The sequence below is a fragment of the Copadichromis virginalis genome, linkage group LG7 (genome assembly GCF_057382275.1).
Source record: "Copadichromis virginalis isolate Kocher_CV1m ecotype Utaka linkage group LG7, C_Virginalis_male_GT1.1, whole genome shotgun sequence".
NCBI classification, from domain to species: Eukaryota; Metazoa; Chordata; class Actinopteri; order Cichliformes; family Cichlidae; genus Copadichromis; species Copadichromis virginalis.
Window position 1 is genome coordinate 8518758 of NC_140624.1, and position 14790 is coordinate 8533547.

The following is a 14790-nucleotide window of genomic DNA, read 5'->3' on the forward strand; positions in this document are numbered from 1 at the left end:
AATGATAAATAAATTTCCTTAAATGAGTTTTACATATGTTCTTTTTTTTTTCTTCTAAATCAAACAAATGCTGGTTTGTGGATGAAAATAAACCTAAGATAAACCTAGAGATTAGACACGGGGCGATATTGGCTCAAGAGTTGGCATTTCGTCTTGTAATCGGAAGGTTGCCGGTTCGAGACCCGGCTCCGACAGTTTCCATCGTCGTGTCCTTCACCAAGACACTTGTGGTGGTGGTCAGAGGGCCCGGTGGCACCAGTGTCCGGCAGCCTCGCCTCTGTCATTGTGCCCCAGGGCAGCTGTGGCTACAATGTAGCTTGCCATCACCAGTGTGTGGATGACTGAATGTAGTGTATAGTGCTTTTGGGTCCTTAGGGATTAAGCCCTATACAAATACAGGCCATTTACCATTTAATTAAGGATTTTTATAACATATTATAACACGGGACTCAACATCTGATAAATCTCTTTCCAAACATGAATCCCTAAATGTTGCCATTTCTACTTAAGCTCTTAAAGCTTCTAATTCACAGCACCATTACCACCAGAAAGAGAAAAAGAGCCAAACATTTATCTTAAATAATCTTTATTGGCAATTAGAAAATTGGTTAAAACATGCAAAAAAAAAAAAAAATCCCTCAGTCACGGCCCTCTAATTGAGACGCCTTTGTTTGGCCAGGTGGCTACCTACAGGCATAAATAAGGAATAAAAAGTCAATGTTTCTGGAAGATGTAAAAGTGAAAGATTATACAAATATGATCAAGCAGAAAAGGTGACAATGTTTGTTTGTTTTTTGGTTTTGCTTACTCTTTATTGAATAACTGCATCCCAGATGTTGTGACTAACTATTATAAAAACTATTTCCAGGTAAACCCTTTTTTTCTTGAAAATATTTATTCAGGCAGATCGTAGGATTCACCCATTATCACACTTAATCTAAGCCTTCCACTTCTTAGGAGCACACCGTGGCTTTCCAGTGTTTGTACTTGTTTGACTAATCAAAGTTTTGCATGATATACACAGTAAAAAAAAAAAAAGGTTGGCCAAATCACAATATTTGAACAGGAGCCTCTTTGTCTGTGAATGGTTAAAAATAATAGAGTAATCCATGAGAAAGGCACAAGCAGCACTCTAAACCAATCACTACATGACTAATGCCAATGTCATGGCTTCACAACAGAGGCTGGGAAAGGACTGTATGTTTGAGCTATGATGTTGTCTTGTAAGTTAATGTCCACATTATCACCCCTGTGTTACCGCCTTCTTCTCTCGTCCTGGCCCGTCACTGCACATCCCAGATCTCACAGAGCAGCGGGGTAAATTTGTGGTCATCCGTTCTCCAGGATGTGAGCATCTCCGCGTGGAAGTGGTTGAGCGTTCTCAGCTCTGTCAGACGGCCCAGGAGACGAGCGAAGTACTGCGGCTCCTGCGGATGCTGCAGGGCGCACAGCTTCCTCAGCACATCCAGCATGGGCTCCTGAAGTCTCTCAACAGCCTGCTGATCTTTGACATAAGGCCGATCTGGAGAGGAATAGAGTGGATAGTGATCATCATCTTCACAGAAATCAAAATTTGAATCAAATATTACTTTAGGAAACAATGCCGTCAATGCCGTTAACACTATTTTTGGGGGGGCTCACCTGGTGTCAGGATGGTTACGGCAGTAAGGAGAGCTTGTTCCTCCTGTGCCATGTGGAGTTCGCTGATGCTTTTGTAAAAGTTGAACATGGGTGTAATGAAGTCTTGTGATATACCTGCAGAAAAAGAAAGCAACATATTTTTTTCTAATAAAATAGAAAGTTTTATATATAAAGTCAATGAATAGTAAATAAACAAGTCCTCAAAGTAAGAAGCCATCTCTTAAGCTTTGGTTTAATTACTTAGAGTAATTCAATTTCTGTTGTTGTTGTTGTTCATGTTGTGGAAGAGCCAATAAACATGTTTATACTGACTGGAAGTGCTCTAAACACAGTAAACTGACCTTCCCAAATTAATAATAAAAAGTCTTTGATCTGCAGCTCTATGCAGACAATGTTAGTCTGTGCACTAACTTGATGGATAATAAAGGATTGTCGATGCTGCTGAAAGCTGGCGAGGTTTTATAGTTTTAAGATGCACAGAGACGGCCTGTTTTATGTAACAGCCTGTACTTTGACCAGGATAATCTATAACGTTGTATTATACTATTCATTTTATTTATTTAAAAGATGCTGTAAAGTTTTTCATGTAAAATACATTCAGTTTTAAGCTTTTACAGCTAATATGATCAAAGACTGGAGTCTCTCAAAGTTAAATCAAAATCACATATACAGGGTATGAGGTGGATGTGCTCTGCTGCATTGTGGTGAGAAGAGTGGGGAGGAGGTGGATGAAGGTGTGAGAGAAGCGAGGCAAAGGAGAGAGCGAAGAAAGAGTTTTTTATGAGTGAATTGTATTCAGTATGTGAAGCCATCAGAAATTACGACACAATTATTTGCAGTTAATCATAGATCTTATCCTTATCCTAGCCCTGTGTCAGCTTGGTGACCTGTCCACAGTGTGCCCCGCCTCTTGCCCTATGGTAGCTGGGATAGGCTCCAGCCTATATGAATAAACATATTTCATATACATATTTCAAACTACTCTCTATATTATTTAAAAGTTTTTGTTTAGTATGCTCTTGCACGTTGGCAGCATTTCCTGATATTAAAGCTCTTCAGCTAGCAGAGGGTGCCTGTCTGCTCGGGCACATTATCGAGCTTTCAGAAATGCCAGCGGGGCTCAGAGGGAGAGAAGTGGACAATAGCACTTCTGATGTTTTGATAAGAAACAATGGCCTCCTCAGACAGCTTTGACCACTTATTCTCCCAGACTGGCCTTTACTGTGAATATCTCTTATAGGCACTATTCACACCACAGCAGCACTGAGGGACCCAGTGATGCGCACACACGCCTGCCATCACCGCTGCTGTCTGTCTAACTGTCCAACCTGGTTGACATAATGACACCCCACATTAATATAAATGATTTTTTCTTTTAAAGGGGACAACACAGGGGACGTGAGCAAAAATCTATAGGTTTGGATTAAAACAGCAGAAGAAACTCATGCGCTGTAATAAATCAATCCCAGAAAAGCCCCTCTCCTTTAATCTGCAAGCATGGATGCACATGTAGCGCCGAACGGAGTGAAACAATAGCCAGTGAAGGTGTGTGCTCATGCGTAATCTATACCCAGCCAGAGATCAACAGGTCAGCATATGTAACCGACACAGATCAAATATTAATCAAGGACCTGAAAGACTTAGCTGCTTGGCTGCAGAAGACCAAGACTGCTGAAGGTCATGAAGCAAGAGCTGCACACATAAAAACCTGCATCTGCTATAACTGCTGAATATCTGCACCGACACATTTATAGGTGCTGCTGTAGACTCACCACTCTTCCGTATCCTCTCCTCTAAAAGTTGCGCGTATCCAGTGGGCATCTTTTTGCTGAAAACCTGAGCTGAGCGCAGATATGTGGCTTCCACAGCTGAACCCTTCAGCAGAGCAATCTGATCTTCGTGATCCAGAGACAGAAACCCTATGACAGTCATAACACTTGTCATTACAACAGGCAAGATACTGTGTTTTTACTTTACGTACTCTCCCAGCATCTGTCATGCCTCTGTCCATGACCTTAAGATAACACTGCAGTGTGCTCCACAGGATTGGTAAAAAGAAAAAAGAATTACCTGGAATACTTTTTGTAAACTCCACCAAAACTTGAACTTGACTTGTTGCCACTTCTGTCAGTAGAAGAAAGTTTTCATCTGCGCTGTACTGTTCTTGTAGCTTGAGGAAAAAACAGCGGGAAAAACAGATCAGAGGGAAGAGGGAGCAAACAGCAAAAACTCCACAAAGCAAACGAATAAAACAGTCTCGGCGGCATGTAGTCATGCAAACATTATTTCACCCAACAAGCTGGTGCTGCTTGTCTGATGTCTGTGCATACAGGTTTTATTTTTTTAGCTGCATTCCCAGCAGCCAGTTTTTATCAGCACTGTTCGCCTGGTTATTTAATATCAATATTTCTGTTTCGTACCAGCTTTTTAGCAAAATCTTGAGGAATCTGATGTTTGTTATAAGCATCCACGATGAGTTTCATGAGTGCCTGCTGCTCTTTGGTGAGTTCAACTTTTTCCTGGATTTAAAGAGAAAATCAAAAACAGCCCATCATTGACGTCTTCTGTGCCTGTTTGAGAGCATCAGCGAGCTCTGAGGACATCTGCAGATGTTGAGGTTACCTTTGACAGTCTGGTGGTGGAGGTGACCTGCTTGTTGTCGACATTCTCTGGCCCCTCCGTCTCATCCCCAGTCGACTGTCCTGGGGAGGCCTTGGTGTTCTTCCGCAGCCTTTTAGATTTACACTGGATCTCTGTCAGCAGGCCTGTCAGTAGCGACGAAGGATTCACTTTGCGTGTTAAATACCTTGCAGGTTTTTAATGCAGCGGCAGTGCTGAATGTTTATTTTCATCTATGATGGCTTTGGTCAAACTAATTACTATCTATGTGCAACAAGCAGGCAGATTACTGCAACTCTTGCTGTTTACTATTTTAACATCACATCATAATGTGAACTGCACTCTACTAAATGTGATTCCTTTTCTACCTTATTCCTTCCCCAAAACACTGCAACTGCCTCTACTTTAGATTTCTCTGATCAATTGCATAATAAGTTTACACTTAAGATAGTGCTGAGAAGAGAAGCGTTCTCAGTAACCATCTGTCTTCTCACATTTTGATCAAAAATCTAACTCACTAGTCTCTTGTTGAGGCAGCAGATAGAGAGTCGTGAATGACTTTCACCCTGCATTATTCATCACATCTTCTCTGTACTATTTATGAGCAACAGGAGTCCAGCCTCTCATTCTTCTCTTTTCAGCTGACAGCTCTATAATAGACCCCAATAATCCTCCAATACCCAGTTTCAGAAAAGTGGGTGCTCCTATTTACAGATTTTGCCTTCAGTTTGAGGTAAGCTCAGCATTTGAAACTATAGAGACAACTGAGAAACATCAACTTAAGGCAAAAATCACTTTAGCAAATGTGTCATGTTCTTATTTTTTTTAATGCAGCTTAAACAGATAAACAGATGTTTGTACTGTGTGATATGTACTGACATGTAATCCCCCATTAAAATCCAACAGCCCATGTCAGAATGGAAAATGTACACTTATATTTAGCAGTCTCTCTTAATCATAATAAGTAGATGTTACTGTGGGAACACGTTAACGCTCTTTAAAAAAATAATCCCTGTTTCAGCATCCTCGAATGCAGCGATACTCACATTCTGCCAGCATGCCCATCTCCTTGCACTTTCTCAGCCGGCACTCCTGGCATTTCCGGCGCATGTACATGTCCATCTCACAGTTTCCGCCACTCTTGCATTTGTACACAGCGTTTTTGGTGATGCTCCGTCTGAAGAAACCTGAACGTGGTAGAAATAAAAATGTATTAACAACAAGGGACGCCGATATGTTATGATCTTTAATGCGCACATGAGTGTTTGCCAGTTAATTACTGGATTTTTAGGGAATTTGACACAACGTTCCTAAACCCCCAACCTCACCCTGAAAGGTCGTGGTGGATCAATGCACCTGTCTAAGCCTGGTTGTGCTGGAGAGCTTTTTTTTTCCTGTTAAAAAGGAAGTTTTTCCTTCCTACTGTCACCAAGTGCTTGCTCATAGGGCGTCATGTAATTGTTGGGGTTTTTTTTTAATATCGTTATCATCATTGTAATATAAAGCTCCTTGAGGTGATGGATGTTGTAAATTTGCACTATATCAGTTGAACTGAATGTTCAGAATCTACCTTTATACTACATAAGCCTAAAAAAGAGCTGATTAAACAATTATCATTCCTTAAAGTTATTTTTGTGTTATCTTAATCCTTTACAGTGTCATTTAGACTGTGAACATTTAGCAACTCACGGAAAGAAAGGAGAGGCTAGATAAAGGCAAAAAATGTATTTTAACTAAGAGCTATTAGAAATCTTGGAAGCTCGTTTAAATTACAGGAGAAAAAAATCATCCATGACTGAAAATTTCAGGTAATTATCTCATAACTTAGAGTTTGTTCAGAATTTTGACATACCTAACTCAGATTCTTGATTAACCCAACAAGTTCTGACTGGCATTTTTTTTCCACTGGCAGAAACAAAGCTTCCATAATCTGCATCGATAAATTGTGTGAGTTATTAATCTCTGGCTCTCTTCCACAGTGCGTCTTTTGTCCTGTCTCCCTCCCCTTATCCCCAACCAGTCTTGTCAGATGGCTGTCCCTCGCTGAGCTTGGTTCTCCCGGAAGTTTCTTACTGTTAAAAGGAAAATTTTCCTTCCCACTGTCACCAAGCTCTTGCTCAGAGGAGGTCTTCTGATTGTCAGAGTTTTCTCTGTATTGCAATTTAAAGCACTTTATTGTTGTAGTGATTTGGCGCTATACAAGTAGAACGCAACTGAACTGAGATGAACTGAAGTGAATGGAGAGACGAATGCTGTGGTGTTTGTTACTCTGACTGGCAAAAATGAAAAAAATAAAAGTTATGTTACAGCTTCTGTATCAGGTCGTGACATAAGTTATGTTATTTTAAACATAAATGTCAATGTCATAATGTGTGTGTCATTACTTTTGCTTATGCTGAATACTTTTGTTTTGTTTTTTTGTGGTATTGGTACTTAGAAAGTAAATAAAGGATCAGCTCCAGATTCCAGCTTTCTATAAATGATAGTGTTACTATACTCGGAAAAAACTCGAGTTACTGCTTCACTAACTGTTCTAATTTAGTTGTATATTGAACCCAACTGGGTTTAATCCAAACACCACACTAATAAGTTATACCCGGAGTACTGACATGCACTCACACACACTCACACACACGCTCAGAATAACCGTGGAACAGTTAGCAGACATTCTGACATCATTAAGCACAATGGCATGCAGTAGAGTAACTGAGCTCAGGTTGCTCGTGCATTGTACAGCCGAAAGCTGAGAAGGAACCCAATCTGGTGGCAGTACCAGGTAGACCTGAGCCTATTCTCAGTCAAATGGCAGGACAGGTCAGCAGCCACACTCCTGGCATTGTCCCACTTCACAGTGTGGAATTACACTTATATCGTTTCACCCTGTTGTTTGGCAGGATCCACACCAAATCAACAGCGTCATAAAGACATGGTGACAGCAGAGTGGTGGCCTTCAGCAGTTCATCCCCAAGTTAATGATTTGTAAAAGGGACAAAAAGAGTTGTAAAGTCCTTGCTCTTACTGTAAGATTGCCTAATTTTATTGTTTTTTGTTACCTTAAAATCAGCTTCAAACCCTTCAGTGTATGATTGCGTAGTTAACCTCCTGTCCCTGAAGGGTTATTAAATACGAAATAAATGGTATTTTGTTCTCAGTGTACAGCAGCTGTAAAGGATAACAGATTTAAAAAACAGTTTTTACAGGAACTGAGTAAGGTATCAGGTCCAGCATTGGAGCCGCTTACACAGGCATTTCAAACTGTTGAAGACATCTGGAATTAACAAGATTGTAAAAGCATGTTTTCTCTTCTCCATTTGTTTGAACTGTAGATTTAAACACATCGTCATCATGGTTAGACCCCTTAAAGTCAACAGCTAAACACAATAACATGATGTTGGAATTTGGGGCAAATGTCATTCAGCTCGTTATTATGCAGTTGCATCCTAGACACAGTCAGTCTTAGATGAAAACATTGTAAAAGATTTTTTTAAAGTGGAGATATTCTTGTTCGTGTTGCTGTTCTTATGTTTGACACCCCTGCACTAAAGCATTGTGAAGCCACTGCAGAAGTACCTTTACTTCTTTCTAATGGCTAGCAGGGGCAACTCCTCCAGGTACAATAAGAAACATGACTGTATTGAAAAGCTGGTAATTTTATCATTAGTTTATGGTCTCAATTTCAATAGAAGATTAATCAACCACAATATGCTTTAGGATAAGCCAACCTTTTCATTACCAGGTCGCTCCCATATGAGTATGCAGATTCCATCAGTTCCCACCCCTTACTCATGACATCCGGTTTGAGTCACCGAGGCCATGACATTGAAATTGCTCTGCTTAGGCCTTTGTAACAGGACATCGCGGACCAACGCCTCTGTCAGTGCGACCCAGGGTGGCTGTGGCTACAATGTAGCTTGCCATCACCAGTGTGTGAATGTGTGTGTGAATGGGTGGATGACTGGATGTGTAAAGCGCTTTGGGGTCCTTGGGGACTAGTAAAGCCCTATACAAATACAGGCCATTTACCATTTTACCATTTACCAACTGATGATGTCACCCTGGTTACGTATTATTTTTTAGGATGTCTGTGCTTTCACTAAAGTAAAGGATTTTATTGCTTTATTCTCCACTGTATTCAACCCTGTTTTTATTCTATCAAAGTTTTTCATTTCCCACGAGGCCCACCCATGTCATCCTTGATAAGTCACCACATTTAGAAAATCCCTAAATTGCTAGTGTCTTTCAGCTCCACCAATTGCTCTTATCATTACACTGTAAAGAAGACAGGCTATTTAGAGTAACAGTTACAGTTAAGGATCACACTGCTGTTTCCTGTTCTACGTCTCACCTTTACATCCCTCACAAGTGAGAGCATTATAGTGGTATCCAGAGGCCTTGTCTCCACATACAACACACAGTTCCTCCCCTTTAACCCTTCCAGCTTGTGACAGGTGCCGGCTTCTCTTGCACACAGCCGGCACAACAGAGGAGCCCTCCTCCATCTCCGCCTCATAGCTGCCCTCGAGGGGTCCTTTCCTCAGTTCATATATCCCTGTGTGTGAATACCATTCGTCTCCATTATACTGTGGGTAGTAGTTCTGAGTGGAATAGTATGGAGTGGAAGACACTGTTGGCTCCATGAATTGATACTGCATGCTGGGATAGCTGGTGAAGGGTAAGATGTCAGGATCCTGCAGGAGAGGGCTGCCTTGATCTGTGAGGATATCTAAGAGAAGAAGAGAAATGACATGTGGCTTCATCTTAGTCAAATGTAATCAGAGACGCAGTACAGTTGTTGCAGTTTTAATATGAACAAGTTACTTGAATAATAAAGTTCCTTGAAAAGCTAAAGTGTCAAAGTGTTAAAATATTAAAAGAAAAGCTTTGCAACGGTTGACTCCTGCCTTTAAACTAGCTTTACTAAAGGCAAGGTAAAAAAAAATTCCAACCATAGAGAATTAGTAGACTCTTACATGACAGTAACACCGGGACGACCAACAGATTACATGTGTTACGTCCCCCCCGAAGGGGTCTAGGCATACGAGTGAGGGGACCAGTAACAAAAGATAAGCACAGACACGGAGGACAATCAGGGGACGTGAACAGATTGAGATAATCAGCCAGGAGAGGGAAGTAGAAGCAGACACATGATACAAGAGGCAACTATTGTAAAAAAAAAAAAAATACAATACAATAAAACAGGAAGTAGGAACAACACCTAAGGAGAGAAACACAGACACATAAGGCCATTTACCATAAATAAATTTGACACAGAGGAACTGGCACGGGAGAGTAAACAGAAAATACTGAGGCAACAACGTAACTAAATAAGTTAGGGAGCGGATGAAGAACTGAAGGCTCAAAATACAAAAGTATATACATCAAGATAAAGCTACAAGCTAAAATCCAAGAAAAGAATATCAAATAAACCGTCGTATAGAAATCCAAAAATCAAAACTCTGCTTCCAAGAATTGTAAACCGTGACGGTTAAACAAAGTTGAAGGTTTAACTACTTTCTTATAACTATAAACTATAAACCCATAAATGATTAACAACCTGCTTACACGGAGGACATTGTGGCCTTTAGAATTAGATTTAACAGCACAACGAACAAAATTACACATTTGCAAGTGATATCCAGTCGAAGAATGTTAACAGGATCGTACTTTTGGTTCATTATTACATACTGATGAATTTTATAACCTTCATATACAACTTATCAGGGATGACTATTGACAAGACAACACAATGCAATCATCTCTTGACTAAAGTGACTGTGAAATGTTAAATTTTGCTTTTAAAGCCATCAGACCACCTAATACTAGCAGAATATCAGTATAGTATAATGTAACACTGACCTCTTGAAGACTTAGTCTGGACCATGGCCATTTCCGTGAGCCCAAACACACAGATTATTTTGAAACTTTGCTCTCTGATCCACACTGTCCAGCTGTGCTCTGTTCAAGTCTATCTTTCCTTTTATTAACCAAAACAGTCATCTTCAATTTCTTCCTTTCGATCGGCGTGCTTTTCCCAAAAGATCTGAGTACAGTACCTACTGTAGCAACTTGGCACTTGCTTGAGTAATCCCAGAAAGAGCAAAGGTTGTCACAGCTACTTATTAACCACATAGTCACATTTCTTCACACTGCAAGTAGCCAGCTGATATCAGAAGTCATTTCCAGATGTGGATACAGGTACAAGCTGACTGCTACTGTTCAGTGAGCTTGAATTTGTGGACAGGTCAGATGGTCATGCAATTGTTCGGAGGAATTTGAGCATCCATAAATGCTTTACAGGTGCTGGATGAGAGTCACCTATTGTTAGTTGATATTTTCATTCAAAATTAAGATCTGATTTCTAAAGTAGGCGATAGCAGATGTGCAGAGTGTACTTTTTACTTTAAAAAATAATTTTGTTCAGCTTGTTAGTGGAAGATTGGCGTTCTGCTGCCACTCACTCAGAGTTGTTACAGACCCTTAGTCACTGGCAGATAACTGACTATTGTGACAGAAAAATGCCACAAAGTAGCCTCAAACTATTAAACGTATCTGTTTGTTTACAGGTCACTGTGAATTAGTAATAAATCATCAATAAATTATATCTTTGCAAATGGTCTAATATTCAGTTCTTGCTGAAACCCTGACTAGTGGCTGAGAGCTTCGCTTTGGTTAAATCAGTTCACTGATACTCATGGTTGTGTTTGTACTGTCTGCGCTCATGGCTCCTTCATCTGTACATAAAAACCTGTACAGAAACTTCTGTTCTAAAAATGTGCTAAAGAGTAGGGTGAAGGTTAAGGCTAAGACTGGGTTTTTATGGTGCATGCATGACTCATCTATTAATGTGTATTTATTCCAACGTTGTCTTTACTAGAACTTAGCTTGAGTGATATCCTACTATTTCTCTTGTTACTTAGCACTAATTAGCAGGGATCCCCGTCTTTGAACTGCACTCAATGATTCTGTCAATGCAGCCTGCCAATTAATCTTTCTACTGTTAGAACTGGAATTCAGCACTGCCCTCCTCTCATACAAACTTGATCACTTGTAGCTCCTAAAATCAAACCTGCAACAATTTCAAGCTTCAAAATAGTTCACAGACCCATGCATGGGTGATGCCAGGGTGGCTACAACCATCTTTTATATATGGTTTCTTGTTTTATTGTTCTAAACACTAGTACAAGTTAAATGCAGCGATGATTTCCCCATGCTTGTACTGATTATAATTGCAAAGAATGTTGTCACTTGCTCAGTTTTGATTTTGTCTTTCTGTAAACTTACCATAAAAGTGGGAACTCTCTAAGATGGAGAATTCATCGTTGGGTGGGAGCTGCAGTGGTCCCACCACATTGATGTCGGGGCCCATCCACTCATTCATTCAGGAGCGTTGTCTGTCACCGCCTCAGAAAACACAGGTTGGACTGGGCTGGAAAGCAGTCACACGCTTTGAATTTGGGGAGCTCTGTAACAAGCATGAAAAAGTGATTTGTCAACCGAGATGAAGCAACGCAAGTCCCTTAGACGTCTGCGCCCCGCTGGAATTAAAAATCATCTTGGGAGTCTCCACATCATTGCACCTGACAAGTCTCTCCCACGCTGGGAAGAGATGTTCGGTGCTTCCCTACAGAGAGGTGGAGGATGAAGGTCAGATGACCAGACTGCCGCAGAAAGACCAAGTCATGGAAAGAGGTCTGTTCTTTCTTTCTGTTATTGCCTGTCCCGTTACAGATTCATGTAAGACTGTGTCATTAGTATGACAAGATCATTGTCTCTGTTAATTTGATTTCACTGAACATATATGGAGGCCTCACCTGTTAGCAAACAGCACTGCTTATTAAATCTTATATTAAAATCTGGACAGCTGAGGAGATTGAAAGCATCGCGTACAATATCTTAATACCAGTTCTCAAATGTGTCAGAGGGCTTTCTGCTGCTAGGGACAAAATATGTTCCCATGTGAGACATGACTTTTATAGACCTCACCAGCCACATTTTTAATTAACTAGGTGTAATTTCCCTTGAGTCTAAAGCTACCCACAAGAATTCAGAAACCCGCTGCCCACACTTCAACCAAATCTTCAAACAATGCCACACCACAGCCTTAATAATAAGTCACCAGTAAATTAGATTTATGTTCGTTCTCAAGCTCACAATTCTTACCTTCTCTTTGGCAGCTGAGGTTGAGTTCCTTCTTGCTGAATTTTTCCTTCCTGTGACTTTTTCTTTTCTTTTTCTTTTTTTGGTTTGGGAGGGGGGAATATCCACGCTGTGAGCTACAACTCCATCAATACTTTCTAATGAACATTAAGCTGCTGGTGCCTGGACATCATTGAGACCATGTGTGACTAAGTTGGGGTCAGGGAGAAATGGAGGGTGGTTATTAATTAACCCTCCTCCCTATCCAAGCCAAATCCCTCTTTATCTGAATAAGACAACAGGCTACCGCATGAATTCCCACCCACATACACAAACATCACACACATGGAGCCATATCCAGTCATTAGCATGACACAAAAACTGGTATGAGTGGGAGCCCGCCGAGTATAAGCCATGTCTGTTAAAATCATCTAACAGTTCACTTGTAATAATGAAAGCCGGGGAGAGCTGTGGATTTTGAGCAATATGTTTGTTTTCCTTTACAATATTTTCATGAGTGCAAAAAAAATTGAGGTATAATGGAAAGCTTCTGAAAGCAAATGTGTGGCAATAGCTCCTATCTGTCCTTGAACTGATTCTACCCATTTTATCATGTCATTGGAGTATGCAGTACCAGTCTACACCAGATTTGTTTGTTCTGGCACTCCGCAGACCCCAGGGTACCTGCCCTATTGTCTGTGTACATTCTAAGACGAGCATGCACACTGGAAAATGTTCTTCTCTTTATAATTCTTAGTTTTCCCCAAAACAAGTTTAATCATTGATGGGTTGTTGCTCCATCCAAAGAGGCCCTTCTGAGTCAACAGACAGTCTCTTTGAAATAAACAGAACCTTTGCCATTGGCTGCTGACTGTTTGTGGACTATCTGCTCTGTGTTTAAGAGCATGTGAAGAATGAGCCAGCAGCTATGACTGTAAATGGCTGGAAACAACTCCACTAAACATAAGTTGCATATGTCTGTAATATTCAGAGCTCTCATAAGTATGGGCAATGTTACTTTAAAATGATTAAAGTTTATAATATGCCAACAGATATTAGGCTTTGTCATTCCTTATGGTGTTTTGTTCTTTATTCCAGATGGACTGTGTCATTATGGCTGGCATGCAATAATGTAACAGAGGCACACCTTGGTGTCATACGTGACATAACAGGCCGCATATTCACCAGCGCTTTGGATTCCTGTACAGCTGACCAGCAACAAAGTCCACAGTCCTTGAAATGTCTTATCACCATGTGAAAGGTAATAATCATTGGACTTTTTGAAGGCAAATCACACATAGCATTAATTAAGTCTTATAAAAGAGGGAATAGCTCGTACAAGAGAGGCTAACATGCTGGCAATGAACATCCTGTCCAGCAATTATGTTTGGGGGTGTAAATAAAGCAAGCGGAGAGATAAGACAAAGGATGTTTACAGTGAGATGGAACGCAGACCCATCTTAGGGATACTCAAAAATGTCTCATTTGAGCAAGCTGACATAAACGAGCACCATAAGGAACAGCATATTCTGTCAAAAAATGAGAATCAAAATACAGAGACAGCACACTTTGCTAATGATAATAATTAAAGAATAATTAGTCAAGGAGCTGGGTAGACACAAATTGAACTAAACCTAACGATATAGAGTTAACATGAAGTTAAAAGAGGCGAAAATATGTTTGGGTATTATCTACTATCAGCACTTCCAAGTAGTCTGTTGACTTTGGTGATTACATCACTTTCCCTCGAGTGCCACTACCAGTTGTGTTGTGATTAAAATGTAAAATATTTTTAGTTTCAAGTCCCTCTCTGGTTAATTTGTGATTCATTACATTTTTAAAGTGTTTTAGGTTTTAGTAAAAAGAAAAAACAAACAAACAAACAATGTTAAAATGCCTAGATTTATTAAAAACAAACATACTGACAGTATGCTTTGTTTTGTTTTAATTTAATCTGAAATTAAACTTCAGCAAATTCAAGTAGCTAAATTTGATTCCTTGTCTGTGTTTGCAGTGTTATTGTGTTTTAATGCAATTATCTGAGAAAGGGAAAGACTTTCCATGACATCAAGTGACTAAGGGTAGAAAAACAGCTGGCATTTCCAGGCAAGCAATTGAAACTGCCTTCATTCTTATAACTATCTTATCATAATGATGAATATTGTTGATTTACCTACTATATTTAGCACCTTGGAATGTCTGTTGTTGTGAGTTGACACTATATAAATTGGACTAAATTTAACTGAATTAAATTGACCTGATAGTAAATAAATTAGAGAGTTACCTAGGGAACCTGGAATGACTGCCAGCTTCCAGCGTGTACGAAAGGTTAGCTTGTAGTAATTAGCAGGTACCACTACAGCTAGGTAGCATTAACTGTTAACTTAGCTCTCC

General features: G+C 40.1%; 1 protein-coding gene across 2 annotated transcripts; it reads right to left on the reverse strand.

Annotated features, from left to right (window-relative positions):
• Window positions 1-569: 569 nt before the first annotated feature.
• Window positions 570-12636, reverse strand: nr1h4 (nuclear receptor subfamily 1, group H, member 4). 2 transcript variants are annotated; one of them, XM_085461492.1, is made up of 10 exons: window positions 12421-12636; window positions 11542-11722; window positions 8606-8983; window positions 5307-5447; window positions 4264-4406; window positions 4062-4160; window positions 3712-3811; window positions 3414-3560; window positions 1642-1755; window positions 570-1522 (listed from the first exon to the last, which is right to left on the reverse strand). In XM_085461492.1, the coding sequence occupies exons 2-10, from the start codon at window positions 11636-11638 to the stop codon at window positions 1284-1286; spliced, it is 1458 nt and encodes a 485-aa protein (XP_085317618.1). In that variant the 5' UTR covers window positions 11639-11722; window positions 12421-12636; the 3' UTR covers window positions 570-1283. The 2 variants fall into 2 exon arrangements, with proteins under 2 accessions (XP_085317618.1, XP_085317619.1); XM_085461493.1 differs by lacking the exons at window positions 11542-11722; window positions 12421-12636 and adding an exon at window positions 10117-10309.
• Window positions 12637-14790: the final 2154 nt, after the last annotated feature.

Excerpts from the sequence above, each read along its gene's own strand:
- nr1h4 (XM_085461492.1), bottom strand. The coding sequence starts at position 11,638 with ATGAATGAGTGGATGGGCCCCGACATCAATGTGGTGGGACCACTGCAG. Across the intron at positions 8,984-11,541 it reads AGAGAGTTCCCACTTTTATG|ATATCCTCACAGATCAAGGC; the intron begins GTAAGTTTACAG and ends TTCTTCTCTTAG. Across the intron at positions 5,448-8,605 it reads CACTTGTGAGGGATGTAAAG|GTTTCTTCAGACGGAGCATC; the intron begins GTGAGACGTAGA and ends TACCACGTTCAG.